This window comes from Doryrhamphus excisus, chromosome 3 (assembly GCF_030265055.1).
Source record: "Doryrhamphus excisus isolate RoL2022-K1 chromosome 3, RoL_Dexc_1.0, whole genome shotgun sequence".
Classification (NCBI taxonomy): Eukaryota; Metazoa; Chordata; class Actinopteri; order Syngnathiformes; family Syngnathidae; genus Doryrhamphus; species Doryrhamphus excisus.
The window spans coordinates 12,001,617-12,023,386 of record NC_080468.1 but is presented as its reverse complement, the minus strand read 5'-3'; the positions used below and the strand labels follow the sequence as shown (position 1 = coordinate 12,023,386).

At 37.6% G+C, this 21,770-nt stretch overlaps 1 protein-coding gene across 2 annotated transcripts in view; it reads right to left on the bottom strand.

Annotated features, from left to right (window-relative positions):
• dnm3b (dynamin 3b) overlaps positions 1-21,770 on the bottom strand; it is a 47,089-nt gene that overhangs the window by 3,007 nt on the left and 22,312 nt on the right. For both annotated transcript variants that reach the window (XM_058066758.1, XM_058066757.1), the window contains exons 6-20: positions 19,148-19,246; positions 18,863-19,023; positions 17,231-17,373; positions 16,970-17,105; positions 14,979-15,046; positions 13,807-13,945; positions 13,297-13,383; positions 11,993-12,063; positions 11,824-11,878; positions 9,782-9,895; positions 4,538-4,647; positions 2,831-2,945; positions 1,598-1,762; positions 351-586; positions 91-264 (exon numbers count right to left, since the gene is read on the bottom strand). In XM_058066758.1, the coding sequence (XP_057922741.1) occupies positions 91-264; positions 351-586; positions 1,598-1,762; positions 2,831-2,945; positions 4,538-4,647; positions 9,782-9,895; positions 11,824-11,878; positions 11,993-12,063; positions 13,297-13,383; positions 13,807-13,945; positions 14,979-15,046; positions 16,970-17,105; positions 17,231-17,373; positions 18,863-19,023; positions 19,148-19,246 (1,873 nt within the window). The remainder of the gene's footprint in view (positions 1-90; positions 265-350; positions 587-1,597; positions 1,763-2,830; positions 2,946-4,537; positions 4,648-9,781; positions 9,896-11,823; positions 11,879-11,992; positions 12,064-13,296; positions 13,384-13,806; positions 13,946-14,978; positions 15,047-16,969; positions 17,106-17,230; positions 17,374-18,862; positions 19,024-19,147; positions 19,247-21,770) is intronic.

The window sequence follows — 21,770 nt, the reverse complement described above, 5'->3', positions numbered from 1 at the left end:
GGCTGTACATCTGTCTATGCTTGTGTCTTCTGGGATACATAAAGTTGTTTTCGTCGTCTTGTCTTCATCAGCGTGGATTCTTTTACTCACCTGGGGATACTTGGAGGGGCCCTATTTGGGCGGCTTGGAGCCTGAGGGCTCTCAGCACTGTTATTGAAGGGCCCCAAGGGTCCTGGACGGTTCGGCGGTGGTGGGGCTCCACGGGGTGCTGGGCGCTGGCCTGCAGACATCCTCCTCGGGGCAGTGGGGCTTGGCGGTGGAGACCTTCAGATGATTGATGGTTTAGGATGCATTGAAAAAAAAAGCATTCCTATTTTACACTAGTTATTATGGTATGCAGTGTACATTACCTGCGACCACCGCTTGATCCACCGACCCAAGAGCTGTCAACAGGCGGAGGCATGGGTACAGTGATGGTGGAGGTCGAGATATCGCCAATAATGGCCAGAGCTTCTTTGAGAGCTTGATGGGTCCTCAGGACCTCGTCCCTCCTCTGAGCCTGCTCTTGGGACTCATCCATTAATGCGTTCTGGTCACCTGCAGAGTACAGCTGGGCCAGCAGCTCCGCATTGATAAACTCCTTCACCTAGTGGGATGGAGAGGAAGTGCAGTTTAATGATGCAAGTAAGTTGATGAAATTCTAGTATGCTAATGTTAGTATGCTAACAATACTAACATTAGCATGCAACACCTACCTTGATGGTAGTGTATGTTAAGTGTTTGTATGTTAAGTCATAAAAATGGTTAAAATGCTAATATATAATATTATATAATATATAAATAATATATAATGTTAGCAGGTTACCAATGTTAACAATAGCATGATAAAGCAAGCATACTAACATTAGGTTTCTGCCAATGTTATCACAAATAAAATGGCTAATAATGTAACTATGCTAATGTTACCATGCTAGCAATGCTAACATGCTAACATTAGCATGCAACATCTGGACAGTACCACTAATTTTCTGTGTATATTAATACTCATAAAAATGTTAAAATGCTAAATTATGCTGTTAATGTTAGTAGCAATGTTAGCAATGCATGATAATGCTAAGTGTCTGCCAATGTTTATATTATTGAAAAATAAGTGGCTAAAAATTCTACTATGTTAGAATGCTAGCAATGCTAACATGCTAACTACTAGCTAACCTGATTGAGTTGTGCTTCTAGACTTTGGAATGATTTCATTCATTCATTTTCTACCACTTTTCCTCACGAGGATCGCAGGGGGTGCTGGAGCCTATCCCAGCTGTCTTTGGGCGAGCGGCGGGGTACACCCTGGACTGGTGGCCAGCCAATCACAGGGCACATATGGACAAACAACCATTCACACTCACATTCATACCTATGGACAATTTGGAGTGGCCAATTAACCTACACGGAGAAAACCCACGCATGCACGGGGAGAAAATGCAAACTCCACACAGAGATGGCCAAGGATGGAATTGAACCCTGGTCTCCTAGCTGTGAGGTCTAGACGCTAACCACTCGACTACCGTGCTGCTGGAATGATTTCAATCATGGTTAAGGTTTAAAAAAATGGCCCATTCATTTTCAATGGGAAAAAAGATGAGGGGCAGAGGTGTTTGTTTACATTGTTGATCATGAGATGCATGATGGCCTTGGGCATGAGATCCCGGATGCACTTGTTGACAATCGCCATGTAGGAGTCCACCAGATTACGGATAGTTTCCACTTTACGCTCCAACTGAGGGTCCATGGAGAAGTTATCCGAGGTTGTGGTGGTTTCACTCTCAACCTAAGGGGGGAAGAATAAATTCAAGTTGAAAAGAAGATATAACATCAAAGAAATAACATCATAGAAAAAAAACAGCATAGACCAGCTACTAGTTTTTGCGCTGGTATGCTGGTCATATCTTTTATTGTTATGATGTTTTTATTATTATAATACCGTGTTTCCGGACTATAAGTCACACTTTTTTTCATAGGTTGGCTGTTCCTGCGACTTAGACTCCAGAGCGACTTATAAATGAAAAAACTGTTTATGTTACATAAACACTGGACACCTTTTCTGTTTCTGTTTATTTTTTGTGAGGCTGAATAACCATTGTGTTTTATTTTTATTGTTAGAACTTGCCTTCCAAGAGGACGTAATAATGTTTTGGTCAAGTAGTTTGTAAAATAAATTACCTGCAAAAAATGCAAGTTATACTTTGCGACTTATGTATGTTTTTTTCTACCTATATATACATTTTTGGCCTTGAGCGACTTATACTCCGGAGCGACTTATAGTCCAGAAAATACGGTAGTTTGTTTACGAATTTGAGCTGTCACAAAAGCAAAATTGAAAGTGATGCTTGAAATTTAGTTTATGACAAAAAGCTGGTTCCGTCCCTTTTTAGTCGGGAACTAATATTTTCCTGAAACTTACCTATGTTCTACTATTGATTACTAAAGAAGGGAAAAATGTAGTAACAATTTTTTTCTAATCTTATTGTTTTGTGTTTATGTAGCCATAGAACACGATATTCTGTGTGCCCTGTAAGATTATTGAAAATCATCTAAAAAGGCTGAATTTTGAAAAATGACATTATGCTACTCAAAGGATGTTATTTTTCCTAGTAATATTACAACATTATTCTTGTAAAAAAATATATTTTTATAAACGTTTTTTTTTCACTTTTTGAGTGTTTTTGTTAAATTCTATTTTTAGAATGTAGGCCCATAAAAGGCCTACATTAAAAAACCCATAAAAGGCCCATAAAAAAACTGCCACACATGGACCCCGGGCCACACTTTGTAGTCCAAGAATAATCAAGCTTTGTACTAGCCACAGTTAAACCATGAATAATGAATGTGTGCCAACCGTGGCGGTCTTGTCAGGGTAGACCCCAGCACGTAGCAGAGACGACTTCCAGCTGTCCACATCATCCTGTGAGTCACAAGCCAATTCCAGCGTGCGATTGTCCTTGTACACATTCCTGAATGCCACAGTAGAGCATGCATGAAAATATCAATCATTTGTGTCAAAACACACTTGTGTAAACAAATGACGAAATAAACTTGAATACTGGAAAAACTGGAAAATACTTTGTAAACATGTGATAATAAAGGTTAAATATACAGGAAATATGTACCATATGTATACGTATTCATGCTTTTTTGATGTTTTTTCTGCAAATGTTGAGATTTCAGCAGTCCTTGAACGTGCCACAAGACTTATACATAAGGTGAAACCTTGGTTAGCGTACACAACAATTAGTGCACGTTGTTTTGGTTTGGTTATGGCTTGCGTATTGTTGTGTTAGTAATACACTGCCTGAGTCCAACTGTGTTCTTGATGCTGCAAAATAACCCGCCATGGAGCCAAAGAAAGACAAAGACGGTGAGGAACACTGTTGAATTTGAGAAATAACTTCATAGCAAAACAGTAGAACTTTTTTCTCTTAATATTTTGAATTAATTCTCATAAATTTACAGCTGATTTTTTTTACATTTCTGCTTTTATTTTTTTCAAATTTTTCCAACTTGTTGAACTGTTTTCTTGTAAATTTTCTTCTCGTAATTATTAGTTTATTTCCCTTAATATTTATAAATATAAATATATATTTATATTTTATATACATATTTATATAAACATATATTTATATATATATATATATTTATATAAATATAAATTTTAAATAACGTTTTTGGAAATTAGTTTGGAGAAAAATCGGAATACAGTCACAATTTTTTTCCAACCTAATTTCCAAAAATGTTATTTGTTTGTTCTCATTATTATGATAATATTATGACTTAAAATATATCATGCTTTTTCCTTTAATATTTTTACTATAGGCTACTAAAATGACATTATTTTTCCCCATAATATTTCTCTATTTTCGTTTTTGTTTATGTTGTGGTTTAGTTGTTTACGTATTTGAGCTGTCAAAAAAGCTTTCACAAAAAAAAAAATTATCCCATTTTTAGTTGGAAACTGATATTTTCCTGAAACTTACCTATGTTCTACTGCTTATTAAAAAAATTTAATATAGAAATAAACGTATTCTTTTTGGATGAAAGATGAGTTTATGACGTTTACTTTGCCATCCATCACAATATTCTGTGGGCAATATTGAAAATTGAAAATATTACAACATTTTCACAATATTTGAAAATTGGCTATCTTTGAATGAGTTCATTGGATTTACATTATTTCTTATGGGATTCGGTTGGAGTACATTTCGGGTTAGAGTCGGACCTCCTGGAACAGATGAATGACCCTAATCAAGGTTCCACCATATGTATGCAATTCTTCTCATTGGCTGGTACACATAAAAGTACACGATCAAAGACACATTCTTGCAGTTTTAAACACTGGCAGGGAATTGAACAGAGATGTTACAAAGTGTCTTATAAGCGTGTCGTTGGCTGGATTCATGCACATAGAGTATACGTAACCCGTAATCCAAAACATATTTAACTGCTGCACGCAGGCCTTGAACTCATCTAACTTCGTGCCATGTGGCGACTATCAAGAGGCTTACAGTACGTAACAGAAAAATGTACTTTGCAAACATTTCCAGCTGACCTTGACTCTGTGTTAAAAATGCTGAATATATGCTTGCTGGACATGAAGCTCTTCTCAACGTCGCGGACTTTCAGGTTGTCCAGAGGGAGCATGTACTTCTTCTCTTTCTCCTGTTAATGACAGAGACAATTGGTTACTGTCTCAACTGATGCTGGATGATGTCGGTTAGCAGTTTGATGGTGAGAAGAAAAATCAAATCAAATCAACTTTATTTGTATAGCACTTTTCCCGCAAAGACATGCAACACAAAGTGCTTTACAGGATTAAAACAATTTCCACAATTAAAAGGAAAAAACAAAGAAACAAAAGAAAGCCCCTCCTTCCCACCCTCCATACTAGACACACACGCACACACGCACACACACAATCACACACAGTAGGGAGACATGGCATGGCACTGACGACCAAGGAAACGCCACCTTTGGGGCCGTCCACACTGGGAGGAGCTGCAGGCCGTGCCATCGGAGGACCAGCACCCGGGGCCCCCCGACTCCGACAGACGAGCGGACCCCCACATTAAAGGGAGGAACCCCCAGCCGGCCGGGTCGAAGGGACCCAAGGATGGCACCCCCTCAGCATACCCGAACAGCCCCCAGTGTGGAGCACCCCGCCCTGAGGAAACACTGGAGTTAAAAGCTGAAGACTAAGAGCATAAAATAAGACTAAAAAGATATAAACAAAACACTGGAGTTAAAAGCTGAAGACTAAGAGCATAAAATAGGACTAAAAAGATATAAACATAAGACTGGAGTTAAAAGCTGAAGACTAAGAGCATAAAATAGGACTAAAAAGATAAAAACAAAACACTGGAGTTAAAAGCTGAAGACTAAGAGCATAAAATAGGACTAAAAAGATATACACATAAGACTGGAGTTAAAAGCTGAAGACTAAGAGCATAAAATAGGACTAAAAAGATAAAAACGAAACACTGGAGTTAAAAGCTGAAGACTAAGAGCATAAAATAGGACTAAAAAGATATAAACATAAGACTGGAGTTAAAAGCTGAAGACTAAGAGCATAAAATAGGACTAAAAAGATAAAAACAAAACACTGGAGTTAAAAGCTGAAGACTAAGAGCATAAAATAGGACTAAAAAGATATACACATAAGACTGGAGTTAAAAGCTGAAGACTAAGAGCATAAAATAGGACTAAAAAGATAAAAACGAAACACTGGAGTTAAAAGCTGAAGACTAAGAGCATAAAATAGGACTAAAAAGATATCAACACAAGACTGGAGTTAAAAGCTGAAGACTAAGAGCATAAAATAGGACTAAAAAGATAAAAACAAAACACCGGAGTTAAAAGCTGAAGACTAAGAGCATAAAATAGGACTAAAAAGATAAAATAGGACTAAAAAGATATAAACATAAGACTGGAGTTAAAAGCTGAAGACGAAGAGCATAAAATGGGACTAAAAAGATAAAAACAAAACACTGGAGTTAAAAGCTGAAGACTAAGAGCATAAAATAGGACTAAAAAGATAAAAACAAAACACCGGAGTTAAAAGCTGAAGACTAAGAGCATAAAATAGGACTAAAAAGATAAAATAGGACTAAAAAGATATAAACATAAGACTGGAGTTAAAAGCTGAAGACGAAGAGCATAAAATGGGACTAAAAAGATAAAAACAAAACACTGGAGTTAAAAGCTGAAGACCAAGAGCATGAAATAGGACTAAAAAGATAAAAACAAAACACTGGAGTTAAAAGCTGAAGACTAAGAGCATAAAATAGGACTAAAAAGATATAAACATAAGACTAGAGTTAAAAGCTGAAGACTAAGAGCATAGAATAGGACTAAAAAGATAAAAACAAAACACTGGAGTTAAAAGCTGAAGACGAAGAGCATAAAATAGGACTAAAAAGATAAAAACAAAACACTGGAGTTAAAAGCTGAAGACTAAGAGCATAAAATAGGACTAAAAAGATATAAACATAAGACTGGAGTTAAAAGCTGAAGACTAAGAGCATAAAATATGACTAAAAAGATATAAACATAAGACTGGAGTTAAAAGCTGAAGACTAAGAGCATAAAATAGGACTAAAAAGATATAAACATAAGACTGGAGTTAAAAGCTGAAGACTAAGAGCATAAAATATGACTAAAAAGATAAAAACAAAACACTGGAGTTAAAAGCTGAAGACTAAGAGCATAAAATAGGACTAAAAAGATATAAACATAAGACTGGAGTTAAAAGCTGAAGACTAAGAGCATAAAATATGACTAAAAAGATAAAAACAAAACACTGGAGTTAAAAGCTGAAGACTAAGAGCATAAAATAGGACTAAAAAGATATAAACATAAGACTGGAGTTGAAAGCTGAAGACTAAGAGCATAAAATAAGACTAAAAAGATAAAAACAAAACACTGGAGTTAAAAGCTGAAGACCAAGAGCATAAAATGGGACTAAAAAGATAAAAACAAAACACTGGAGTTAAAAGCTGAAGACTAAGAGCATAAAATAGGACTAAAAAGATAAAAACATAAGAAAAGTTTAAAAATATTAGTTAAAAGCCTGATTAAAAAGGTGCGTCTTTAATCTTTTTTTTTTTTTAAATATCAACAGTCTCCGCAGTCCTAAGGCTCTCCGGCAGGCTGTTCCACAGGTGGGGGGCCATAGTGGCTAAATGCTGCCTCACCGTGGGTTTTAGTTCTGGGTTTTGGTATAGTTAAAAGGCCAGTGCCGGAGGACCGCAGGGTCCGCGGGGGTTGATATGGTTAAAAGCAGATCAGATAAATAAGAAGGGGCAAAGCCGTTAAGACATTTAAAAAGCAGTAAGAGAAAAAGAAGGAGCGACACCAAGGGAGGGGGAATGGGGGAGACATAAGAGAGGGACGTGAGAGGGGGGAGGAAAGGAGGAGAGAAAGAAAAAAGCGAGGGAAGGAGAGCACATGTGGAAGTCATTACAACGCGGGTCAGGACGCAGTCGTCGCTCACGGTGAGTTATACCACCGAGAGCCGGTAGCTAAGCTCTCCGGAGGTGAAGTCGGAGGAGGAAATGCAAGATGTATAAAAGCACTGGAGCCATCATTGAAGGTTCCAAGCACGGCGAGGTCACATGATTCCTCTGCTTATCATTTTTTTTAACCTCACCGTCGCCTGTTAATTATCTTTTTTTTAACTTTCATCCTCCCCCTCGTTCCTGTCGTTTTTCAATATTTTTTCTTTCCATTCCAGAGGGGCCCACTTCCTGCCTGATTTTTTTTTTTTTTGGGGGGGGGGGGGTGAAGAAGGCGGGAGAGTGAGCAAGATTAAATGACAGCCTGGCGTTAAAACTCAACATCTGGTAGTGCTTAGCAGCGCTCGGAGAACCAGAAGAAGAGGAGGAGGACTGCGTTGAAGTTAAAGAGACGTAACAAGGAGGCGAGCTTGAGAAGGAGAACCGATACCAAAGTGGATTTGGAGAAGAGTAAAGAATAGTTTGAGTTTACATGAATGAAGGGAGCAGCAAAGGGTAAGCAAACTGCAGACCCGGACTGGGTTTTGTATTCCCAAAGGGGTCACAACAGTCCATATATGGTCACACAGGTCTCCTCCCTCTTCCTTTTGCCTCCTCTCTCTTACTCTCTTACTCACTCACTCACTCACTCACTCACCCCCCCTCCATCTCACTCTTTCCCTCTTTTTTTTGTAATATCCCCTCCCTGAGCGTGCAGCCAGTCTGTCCCAGTCGTCTGTGCGAATATGCCACGTCAGGACTGGATACTCTTCATACCCGGCATCACCGAAAAACGGACCGAAAAAATAAGTGAGCACTTAAAAGATGTGGAATCGGCAAGTCGGACTTTTGAGAGCTTTCAATAGATGGGATCCTCGGTGTGCCGAAAATGGAGAGATTCCTGGGCAACAGAAGCGCAAGCATGGGCGAAATGGCAGAGGACAGCAAAAAAAAAAAAAAAAAAAGGCCTGACACTTCTAACTCCTGCTCCGTCCACCCAGTGTTCAGACTACCTGTTCATTGTCATACTGGTGTACAGTAGTCTGCACATTGGTTAGACTGGGTAGGGATCTTCTCCTTTGCATCCGTTTACTTCGTTTTTTGCTGTAAGATCACCTGAACTGGTGTGTACTTTGTTGCCTAACTCTTTCTTTTACTTTATTTTTGGAAATAAACATTAACACCTATTTAAATATCAGAGTAAAATGTTATGACTTAAAAATGGCATTTTGTTGCATGAGCAAGCATGCGGGCTACTAGCCTAGCACTTTGAGGAAGATGTGGTCCATAGGAGGAGTGTGTGTGGGGGGGAGGAGCGAACGTGCCTGCAAAGCATCAAACACTCGCCAAAGTAGAAGGGGGGTTCAATCAATCAAATGGAGTTTGAAAATACAGATGTCAGTGGGTGGCCGAAACGGAGAAGACTGGCATATACAAGCCATAGTTCAGCCAAGGTGCGTGTGCGATGATATTTTAATTGTCGGAGGCTGATGTGCTTTTCCTTTCAGGAATGCAAGCACTTCCAAAGTAAATGGCAACCACACGTGCATGTGTGTGTGTGTGTGTGTTTGTGTGTGTGTGTGACTGGACTGTAGAAAGTTCACAGAGTGTAAAACAGAAATATATACAAGGCGAAGCTCATGGAGTCTATAATTTCCTGCATTGCCACACCGAGGTATCAAATAACAATCCGAACCCCCCCACCCGATGTTGTGTGCGGCTCATGTGCTGGTATGTATTTTGGGTGTCTGTGAGTGAACATGTGGTTAGGAAGAAAAAAAAAAAAAAAAAAAAGAACTATCCAAATGCTAAATTATAATAACTGTGATTCATGCGTTTATAAAAATTTGCAAGAAATGGACGTTGCATGCTTTGAACAGGTAGCCGACATGAGGTTGCAGTGTGTCCGCCTATCTACACTTGCTGTGCAGAATATCCTGCAACCTGTACAGCAGGCACAGACAGGCAGATAGACGTCAGCCAGGAAACCGAGGCAGCAGCATCGACCCCTTTGCAGAAGCATGTGAACGTCTCATTGCAGATGGAAATAATAAAATCCTATTTTAAGTCATCTTTGTGAGTCATTTTTATGCCCATTAGCTTTACAGGAAAACTGCGCTTTTTGGGGGAAATTTTGCCCATCATTTGAAAGATATAAAAACAGTTCAAAAAGAGACGTAGTAGGAGGAATAAGTGTTTCATATTACGTGTCTGCTTAGCATTGTGCATGATGGGCAAAATATTTTTTTTAAAAAGTGCACTTTTCCTTTAAATGTGTCTTCTAATGAAAAGTCGAACCTCACCTCGTCATCCTTAAACCAGGAGAGACTCTCGGCAGTCAGCACAAACCAGTACTCCTTGGCTCCGCCCTTCATGATGCTGATGTTGTTAATGGTCAACCAGCCCTTGCGGATGACCTGGAGGGAAAATGAGGACAAAAGTTGGATCAAAAGTAAGAAGAGGAAGCAAAGAAGAGCTTAAGTGTCATCATCAGTGCATGAATTGCAATGAAATGTGCGCAAAAGCAAGGTTAGGTGCGCCATTGTGTGGCAGTCATTCCAAGACCTGTGTTCACCACAAGAAAAAGCCTGTGTTATTACTATTATTAATATTATTATTATTAAGTGACCAATATGTGTTTAGTGCTCGAGTCACACAATAGAAAAGAATAGGTGTGAATCGTGTTAGTTGTATGAACCCCACAAGCCCTGCATGCATGGTGCCAAGTGATTATTGGGTCAGATCTCACTAAGATTATTTATTTGCAACAAAAGTGCACAATTTGCGGCCAAACTATGGACTTAAGTATTGGGATACGTTTGCTTGAATTCTTTCATTTTTAGCTTGATCGGATACTTCAATAACATTTATTATTACAATTATTGTTAGTAATAATTATAATTATTACTATATCGTGACAATTTATTATTATTGATATTAATTATTTATTAATTATATTTATTAATTATTCGCAAAATTGTTATATAATATAATATAATATAATATTGTAATTATATGTATAACAATTATGTATATATATTATTTAATTGTATATATGTTATAATATTATATTATAATATATATATAACAATTTTGTGAATTATTAATAAATATAACAAATAATTATTAATAATATTAATGAATAAACAAATAATAATATAATATAATATAATATAATATAATATAATATAATATAATATAATATAATATAATATAATATAATATAATATAATATAATATAATATAATATAATATGCCTTAAATATTTGTCTTTTTTCATTAGAATCAAATTGAACCAATCATTTCACATTTTGCAATATTTCAAGTAAAAAGTATGAGTATTATCGTCAGTAATATTTGCCTTATTAGCAGGTTGATACAAAGTACGGTACAGTACAGTAGCCCATCCGTAATTAATGGCAACAAGTGGACTGTATGTACATTAGCATTATGCATTAGCATTAGCATTATGAAGACCATTTAGAACATTTAATAGCACTGTATGTCGCTGCCATACATAGATGAACAAAGACACAGTACGTTATTTGGAATAATTAATAACAGTTTATGGATCAGTTGAGTCAAAAATATGTGCCACCACGGCACAGCGGAATGTCCCAATACTTGTGCCCACGTGTGTATTATATATCAGCCAATTTTAATTGTTTAGTCGGCACCGCCTTGTCGTCTGTGGGCCTGAGTAGGGTGGGGGTGTTAAGACAGCAAATGGTTGCTTGATCAACTCTTACAATCAGGCCTGATGCAGGAGGAGAGGAAGCCTGCAACAAGGAGGAACGTGGGGCATTTAATACCCGGACAAACGTGAAGGTAACACACATGAGGCAGATTTGGAAAGACATATCTCACGTGCGACTTAAAAAAAAAAAAAAAAAAAAAAACTACCACCAGTTTCCTGTGAAGGAAACAGTGCCACAGAGCACCACACATTGGACAGATGCATTATTGCAGGCATACTTGATTTTGCACACCAGAACCCACAATGAGCAATACTCACCAACAAACACCCATAAGAGGGCAGCTGAGATTCTCACTAAGGGATGGGGGATGAAATGCAAAGTGGCACCTTGATGACACGGGAGGATGATGGTGGCAAAAAGTAAACAGAACCCAGTCAAATCATAACCCAAAAATAAAAGACACACACAGCTAGTGCCCGTTTAAAATAACACTAATAGCTACATAATGACACGTGAGCGCACATGAATAATAATTTGTCATATGCAAACTGAAAAGGGAAGCTTATTTATCGATCATGCGGGGGCCATACTGCACTGATGGTGTGTTTAAGAGCCTCAAGCTTCTCTCGGACACCGGACAAGCTCACCTGGTTTGTTGCTGAACTCTGACTCTTGTTAGTCTGACTGCTCCTCTGCTGTGCACTGTGCAGAAACGTCACAGTCAGGATGAGGAAGTAAAAAGTATGCTCAGTAAAAAGTATGCTACATATGGTGATGGTCAAGTATATATAACAGGTATATGATGTGAGATTTTACTTTGCAAAGCCAATGAAGTCCTCGTGGTTTGTGTTGATATAAGAGAGCTGGATGTCAATCACCAGTAGAACCTGGAATAAAAAATGCCATGTATTGAATCATACATATAAATACACACACAAAAAATCCAAACTTACATGGCCCTAAGTGGAAAAAGTAGTCTGGAGGGAGACTGATGTCATTGCAGCACCAAAAATGAATGCGTTCCTCAGAGTTGGTTTTTTAATTATTTTAAACTAACAGTGGTACAAGTTTGTATATTTTTAGGTATACCTTTTGAATGTTAAGTTACTGTGTGATGACTTTCGTGTCATTTAAGATGACACCAAAAGACATAATTATATTGTTATGCTGTTATATAAGGTGACCTCCTGTGATTTGCATTGGTTTGACAAGATCATTGGGAGTGCACTGATAGTTTGTGATTGGCTCCTGCCAACATAGCGCTACGGTTTCCCCACTGACTTGTGAGCGGCACAGTTTTAAACAATTAGTAGTAGTAAAGGAAACGTCACGGGATTAAAATGTTGCCATAAATTTGCCGCAACGCTGTATAAGCTGCCATTTGTAAAGCTTTGGGACTCCAGCAAACCCCAACGAGAGCCAATGGCAAAAACACAGAACAGTGGTGAACCATTCCCAGTAGCAGCCAGACACCCAAAATGACCCCCAAGAGCATGGAGGCAACTCATCCAAGAGGTCATAAAAGACCCCACAACAACATCCAAAGAACTGCAGGTTGCCTCACTTGCCTCAGTTAAGGTCAATGTTCATGACTCCACCATAAAAAATGGCCAAAACGGCCTGCATGGCAGAGTTCTAAAACCAAAACCACTGTGGGACGAAAAGAACATTAGGCTGGTCTCGATTTTGCAAGAAAACATCCTGATGATCCCTAAGACCTTTGGGAAAATACTCTGTGGTCTAATGAGGTCAAAGTTAAACCTTTTGTAAGGTGTGTGTCACATTACATCTGGCAGTAAACAGTAAAATATGGCGGTGGTAGTATGATGGTCTAGGGCTGTTTTGAGTGACCTAGCCCTTCATGCTGGAAAAGCCTCCAATGTGGCTGAATGACAACAATTCTGCAAAGATAAGAGGGCAAAAATTCCTTCACAGCGCTGTAAGAGACTCATTGCAAGTTATCGCAAATGCTTGATTGCAGTTGTTGCAGCTAAGGGTGGCCCAACCAGTTATTAGCTTTAGGGAGCAAATCACTTTTTCCACACAGGTACATGTAGGTTTTGATTTTGCATAAATAAGCATGTGATGTTTTCCCATGAGTACTCACTAATGAGCGTTACCTGTTCCTTAGCTCGACTCTCTCTATCTCGGATATGAGAAGTCACAATCCTCTCTGTTTCTTCACGCAGCCTTGGGAAACATTCCAGCTGTGAACACACCATATAGCATATCATTTCATATGTTAAGTGTTAAATAAAGAAGTGTGAAATCCATGTTGAGAACCATAACAGGAGCTAAAAATGACAGATTTGATTTTCTTGTTCCAACTCTTTCAATCCTGTTTTGGTTCATAACGATTCCATCTGGACTGAACCACTTTGAAACTGTCGTTCTATGCGTCAATTACAGACTAGGGAGCTGTGAGTTTGGTCATTTTGTTGTTCTTCCTTGACAGCACTGAGTGTTCCACAGTGCACTTGAACACCTCCTAATGTGAACAGCGCCCACATAAGGGAGTTCAAAGAAGAAGAAAGGTGACAGAGAGGACGTTCTGTGTGCATTATATGAACAAATACGTAAGTTTGGATATAATTAGTAGTCTTAACATACCACAAAACTGCATGAGTCACCTTGTTGGAACACTGGCGCACAGTGTTGATCAATTCCTGGATCACCATGTCCACACACTTGACACAGGGCTCCTTCAGCTTGATGATCTGTTTCTTCACAATGGCTTCAAACGCCATGTCTGGAGTGAACAGCCCCGTTCTATCGTACATCAAAAAAGGGTGATCATGACCAAAATAGTGACATATTAGTAAGTAGTACACTCACAGGATAACTGGTTGTGTGTTCAAATGGTTAAAAAGTGGAAAAAGTACTGAAACATTCAACAACTGGACACAACTGGCTCACAGTGTCATCTTACTGGGGACACTTCACAAACAACACTAAATTCGACAATAAATTCATCACACAGCGAACTATTATGCTCATTTGCAGGCCCTTTGTATACAATTGTAGACTCCTACATCACAGAAAGCTTTCTATATCTTCCAGAATCTGCACCTATTCCAGTTATATTTTTTGGATTTTGTGCTTCCCGTGAAAACGGTCTGTTTTAATTTATTCCACAAAAGGCCCACCTCCAGGCATGCCTTTAAAAGGAAGTTCACTTATGCGTGACGTCACAAACCTCTTGTTTTACTACACAACTTCTTTCAGGGCTCACTTCCGAATGCACAAACCTTATTAAATGAAACTTTATCATCGTTTAAACGAGAATACAACATCCTAACTACATTTATAGGACAGAAAATTGGAAAAAAGCATAAAAGGTCTCCTTTAAGTCGCTGTGTGATGAATTTAATGTTGTTTCTAATAATCTAATAATTCTAATTAAATGTTGTTTCAGTCAGATTGTTATATTGAGTAACGACAAGCTTGTTGGCCCATGATTGGCTCCTGTCAAATGCTCGACACAATATGTCATTTTAAGACATGGGCACGTACAGCTTAAACACTGGAATTCACGGTAATAGAGTATTTGCTTTTATGCTTTTGAGAAATCCTCTCATTGGGATGTCTGCCATTTCTACCGTTTATGTAACTGTCCTCCTCTAACAATGGGCTGAAAATAGAAATCGTCCCAGTTTTATGCTAACTTCACATAGAAGGAAATCAAATATTTGTCTGCTGAAAACAAACCAATGAAATAAAACCCCAAAGTGAGCAAGCAGCGTGTGGGCACATCTTTTTCTCCATGTAAAAAAAAATAAAAATAAAAATAAAAAACTCCCACCTGATTCCGTGGATATTTTTGATGGCATAACTGATCTCACGACGCATCTCTTTCTCATCACACTCCATCTATACAGACAAATAGATTCATTGGGAAAATTATAAATCATAAGTAAAGCAGTGGTTTAGATGCTCTATTGTGATCAGTATATTTTTATTGTTTTTGTCTGAAAGCACACCCTATTCACCATAAATTGGTAATAAATAATAATAAATCAATAATAAATAATAATAAGACAAATAGATTCATTGGGAATATTTTAAATCATAAGTAAAGCAGTGGTTTAGATGCTCTATTGTGATATGAATATTTTTATTGTTTTTGTCTGAAAGCACATCCCATAAATTGGTAATAAATAATAATAATAATAAATTAATAATAAATAATAATAAATATGAGGTAAAATGTACAGCATACCACTGTTAGAAAACACATCGTTTTGACATGTTGACTGTTAATGTTTTTTGCCCTTTGTTTGGCAGTCCTTGAACGCACCACCGTTACCATGAGACGCAAAAGTCTGCAGTTTACAATCAAGCGCTAGCCTGACGACCAGGCTAAAGGCTACACCGATTCCATCTTACATTACATGACATTCTATATTACATTACATTACAATATATTCATTTTTTTTAATAATGTGGCTGACTATGGCCTATTACTAGTCAACAAATATCATTTGATATTAAATATCATTTCTATGTAGTATTCTGGTCACTAGGCATCAGTAATCAATAATAATGAGACATGACGTTAGATTATATTACGTTTCACACTGCATGCAGTCTGGCTATTGACTGATATCGAGGGACAAAAACTTTCTCCTCTCTTTCCATGTGGAAGTGGTGAGTTTTTGGTTTCTTTGTTTGTCTTCTCCATTCGGTTGTGTCACTTTCTTAAGTTTAGAATAAGTACATTGGAGAGGTTATGTCCCTGCAGTGATCCCACAGCCTGTGCAACGTGATGTAAACAAAGAATAAAAGTGACTATAGGGGTGTTATTTCATGTCTAAAGGGCTCTAATAATGTTAAAACCCCATATTGAGAAAATCAGTAAGATCTCTCCAGGACTAGCCTGGAGAGGAACCCCCGCAAAAAGTATACTCAATGCAAGTAAACATCCCAGAGCTTAGGGAGACAACTAATCAGTCTAAGTCATTATGTCTCCTATTCAGGCATGTTCAGTGTTGTCATTTCATCTATTCTCATCTTGTCAAGAAATTACACAAGCAACCTTATGGGAGTTGTGTTATGCAACTACAAAATGCATCTACAAAAAATGGAAAGTATTTTTCTTAGTGATGCTCCAAATCAAGCATATGAAATTAGAAAGCTCGGGATGAGTAACAAACACAGTGATCCCTCATTTATCGAGGTTCATTGGTTCCAGATCCAACCTTGATAAGTGAATTTCCATGAGGTGGGATCCATAAATCAAATATTTTTGGACTAGAAAACCTGTTTAGGATCTTTTAAATACATTTTCTAACATTATGAGAGCTCTCTACACATGAAATAGCACCCCTATATTCACCTTTAGACTCTTATTACCCTATTTAGTAGACATAATTCTCATGTGTGTTGCTATAAATGTGTTCCGGATGTGTGGAGGACAGGAAGTAATGTGGGATTACAGCCGCAACAATAGCCTGTGTTATTATTATGATGCTATTATTATTGTGCCTGTTATGAGATAATTCAAATCTGCAAAAAAAAAAAACTTGTTGTTCCGGTGATCAAGTCTGGTGCTTGTGTGTCTTACCGAGGAAAAATAAGGAACAGGAACATTACTGACACCAAGTGACCAGTGTAGAATACTACACATCGTGTCCTGTCTTTCACTGCATCATCTGAATGTCTTACTGTATATATATTTTTAGTTAATTTTGACATTTTTCTATGCTTGAAAATGCTTAATTTAGGCAAAAAATATGTCAAATTAGATTTTAAAAATGCTATTTTTTGTGTGTGATTTTTTAAAATGCTAATCACCTTGACCAATTCAAATGGAAACCGCTCGTGGAAGATGCGGTTTATTTTGGCTCCACCCGACAACTCCACTGTGTCCACCTGGTCTCCCGAACCTTCAATCCTCTTCTCAAAGTCCACAGAGAACTGCTGCACCATTCTGGTGAATATCAATGATAACAAATATGTAAACAAATGTAGTTCCCATGCTATAAGGTATTTGATTTTCCATTTCAAATGGTGAAAGTTTAACTTTTACTGGTGAAAATGGGGACATCTACTAACTGTAACAGCTGCTTGGTTTTGCGGGATGGGTCATCTGGTCGGTATCCCCGGTATTCCTCGGCCTCTTTGTCCAGAGCCAACAGCTGGGACTGCAGCTTACTGCGGAAGGCTGGCAGGGTATCTCGAATGTGGTTGGTCAGTTGCTACGGCAACACAGTTATGACAACAATTCAAAAATGTACACGACCACATCAAAAGCACTTCTTGGTGTGATGCAGTGCAGTTCTACACCAATGCACGTTACAAACACTATTTTTTTAGGGTATTTTTTCCCATCATGGGTCGGCAAAGAGGTTTCATTTTTATACCCTTCCTGATACAACACTACCATGTGGAAAGTAGTTATGATAGTTGTAAATTTCAGCGTTTCATGCGATCAGGTACGGAGTGGTGACCCGAGACCACATATCAAATTTGGAGAGGATCGCATCATCCGCAAGAGAGTTAGGATGTTATAATTTTCCACCAGCAGAGGGCACCACTGGTGTCAAGGTGGCTTCGCAGTCAAGAATAGCGTTTTCTACCCAGGCCCACATCGTGAAAATGAAAGATGCTTTGTAACCGTTATTCTTGTATTTTTACAACTTTATTACCACAATATTTTGACTTTATTCCCACTATTATTCCATATTATTTACATTATAACCTTTTCCCAACCAAATTTTCCGAAAATTACAATATTATTGTTTTCTTTGTTTCTCATAATGTTACTACAATTAAAAACAGCTGATTTCTTCTTCGATATTTTGAAGTTATGCTACTAAAATGACCATACTTTCTTTTCATAAAATTGCAAGTATTTTTCCCGTCGGAATATGATGATTTTATTCTCATAATTTTTTTTTCATTTCTGCTTAAATTTTCCAACTATTATAGCTTTCTTTTTGAGTAATCTTCATAAATTTATTTCTTGTAATATTAGAACTTTATTACTGTATTATAATTTATTTTTTCTTATTTTTCAAAAAACAACTTTATTTCGTTACTACTATTATGCTACCAGAATGACATTATTTCTCCTCTTATGACATTATTCCCATAAAATTACAAATTTTCCTTTTGATTGCAACATTTTTCTTTTAATATTTTGATTTTATTCTCACAAAATTACTGCTGCTTTTTCAATTTTTTAGTTGAAAGTTTTGAGTATGCCATGGCCCAATAAAAAATATGAATGACCCCGGGGGCACTCGTGGACACGCCTGATGGTAGATGGTAGTTGAAATAGTTGTATATTTACACCAAGAGGTGCCGATATCAACATGCAGTCATGATCAGATCCTCACTTTTAATCCTACAACTTAAACGACTAACATAAACTAATATTGTAAAATCATTTCATCTTTCATAGTGTTTCACCAAAAAGCTCTTGTATCGGATGTAATGACGAGTCCCTAAGCATGCGTGTGTGTCTTTTACCACATGAATACATTTTCACACATTGTGTTGTTGGTGTTTTCCATAATCGCAGTAAAAAAAAATGTAAGACGTCAGATATGATGAGGATAAAAGGCCAAAAAAAAAAGTGTTGAGCGCCCACACTGATGTGTCATAGTGTATCATGTAAGAGAAAAACAAATCTAGGCCAACCTCTTATTAATTATGCAAAGTGCATAGTAAATCTGTGATTACCTGGTTGAGCACTTTCTGCAGGCGTGGGGTGCCCATTTTGTCGCCAATGTGCCTGTATGACGGATGAGAGAAAAAGAACTTCCTCTCTGCCTCCAGAGCTGCCTTGATGTCTTTCTTTCCATCGATGTCCTTCTGACTTCGGTTCACCACGCCGATGTAGCCTGCAAACTCAGACGCAAGAGCGCAAATTGAGACAAATAATGACTTATCCTGGGGGTCTGGGAGAGAAAAAAAAAAGAAGCAAGAACAAGTTTGTGTTGTGCAGGAACTTGGCTAACAACGCACCTCTTCTGAGTGGCAGCAGCTTGTTCTCCAGCACGTCACGGGCATCGGTGCCCTCGTCCATCAAATCCAGTTTAGTGATCACTCCGATAGTCCTCAGACCTGCAGGACACATGTTATCACATAATTTTACATTGTTGAAGTCAGCACTTTGAAAGTAAAAAACTAAGGTGGAGTTCATCTACATTGTTGTTGTTACACCCGCAAACGTAATAACTGCCCACAAACGTAATACAAATCTGCAGCTTTGAATATAATAATCCCGCAAATGTAATAAATTTCTCACAAACATAATAAAATTTGCCCACTGCAAACATAATACTGAAATTATTACATATGTGGAGAAGTAAAAATCTGTAAATTTAATAACTTCCCACAAATGTAATATGAGACAAAATAATGATTTTTGTGGTTGTTGTTTGTTCTTTCTTCTTTTAATGAGGGAGAAGGTGTACTAGATGTCATTTTGAGGATTTTAACAAGATAATTCTTTTTTTTCTTTTTTTGTGTGGAAAAAATATTATTCAAAGAGTATCATTTGAATACATTAAAGGAATCTTTAATTATTAAATTATAATTTATTTTTAATTAAAAAAGATAACATAATTGTGATAATTGCAATTGTTTTAATACAATTATTATTACTATTATTACATTTTATTATTTCTTTTGATTATTTCTTCCCCATACACACACAAAATCACACATACAATAATATACTGTAACTACTACATTTGCAGGAAATTATTAAAAAAATTTTGTGTGCGTTTTAGTTACAGTATATTATTGTATATATATATATATAATATTTTTTCCACAAAAAAAGAAAAAAATAATTATCTTGTTAAAATCCTCAAAATGACATCTACACCTTCTCCCTCATTAAAAGAAGAAAGAACAAACAACAACAACAAAGATAATTATTTTGTCTCATATTACATTTGTGGGAAGTTACTACATTTACAGATTTTCACTTTCCCACATATGTAATAAATTCTTGCAGGAAATTCAGTATTACGTTTGCAATAGTCAAATTTTATTACGTTTGTGGGAAATGTATTACATTTGCGGGATTATTACATTCAAAGCTGCAGTTTTGTATTTGTATTATTTGTGGTTTATTATGTTTGTTTGCAGTTATTATGTTTGTGGGTGTAACAGTCGTCATACATAGTCTGCCAGCTTTCGACCATAAGCCACAAATCAGTGATGTCATGCAGCCCCATGTTCATATATATATAAGCCAAACTGCATGTGTCCATGTCATAAAATTACATATACTGTATTGTAGCGCACACCATGAGAACCAGGCTGCTCTTTATTTAACAAGCATGTCAACCCATTGGAAATTGGAGGAGGTCATTAGTCAATATAATAGTCTGACTCACAGTTTCATCTTACAAACAACATTAAAGTCATCACACAGCAACCTAACACTCAAACATGATGCCTCAGAAATATACAAACATGTACCAATATGGGTTTGAAAGAAACAAAAAACAACTATTTCATTGGAGGAGCGTAGAAAACATAGAAAACGGTTAATGGCTGTGCAATGCTGCTTTTGTCCACCAGGGAGAGCCAGTACAAATAAAGCGTAAGACCAAGAGCTTTTCAGTTGGGACAACTTTTTTTTTGGAACTATCCTCTTCTCTTTCTTTTTATCCTCTTCATGAGCAACCTGCAGCGGCACGGCGGTCGTGTGGTTAGAGCGCAGACCTCACAGCTAGGAGATCAGGGTTCAATTCCACCCTCGGCCATCTCTGTACCTCACAGCTAGGAGACCATCTCTGTGTGGAGTTTGCATGTTCTCCCCGTGCATGCGTGGGTTTTCTCCGGGTACTCCAGTTTCCTCCCACAGTCCAAAAACATGCTAGGTTAATTGGCGACTCCAAATTGTCCATAGGTATAAATGTGAGTGTGAATGGTTGTTTGTCTATATGTGCCCTGTGATTGGCTGGCGACCAGCCCAGAGTGTACCCAGTGACAGCTGGGATAGGCTCCAGCACCCCCGCGACCCTTGTGAGGAAAAGCGGTAGAAAATGAATGAATGAGCAACCTGCATGAAGATTTTACTCTGCATTCTCACTCCCTTTCTTTCCTAACGCTCCCATTCTTCAGCCACACATGATCAAAGATGGCACAGCATTATATTGTATATTAGCATCATAAACCAACATCTCCCATAAGCCATTGAGTCCACAGAATCAATGCAAAATGCTCCTGCATCTTTCCAGGCAACTAGTTTCCGTTTCTTCCAGTCCTCTTGGCAGTCAGCATCTCCTCTTTCCTGTCCTCCCTCACCACAATGATTCATTCCACGTTTTAGCGTTGCTTCATTCGTCCTCTCCTGTGTCCCTCTCTGCTGTCTGAAGGTCAAACTATCTTCACCATCCCGTCTCCAGCACTGTATAACATCTGTCTTGTGCCACCTGTCTCTATTCCTTGCTCCTTTGCCTAATCATGGCTAATGAGGAAGTCAAATTTGATCAATCAATTCAGAGAAATGTTGTGCCTGGATTTATCAGAGGTCAAACCACAAGGTCAGGCACCAAATACTATTCTGACAGCAGGATGATATTCATCATCTTGTTATGGATTATTTCATTTTATGTCTTTTTTTAAT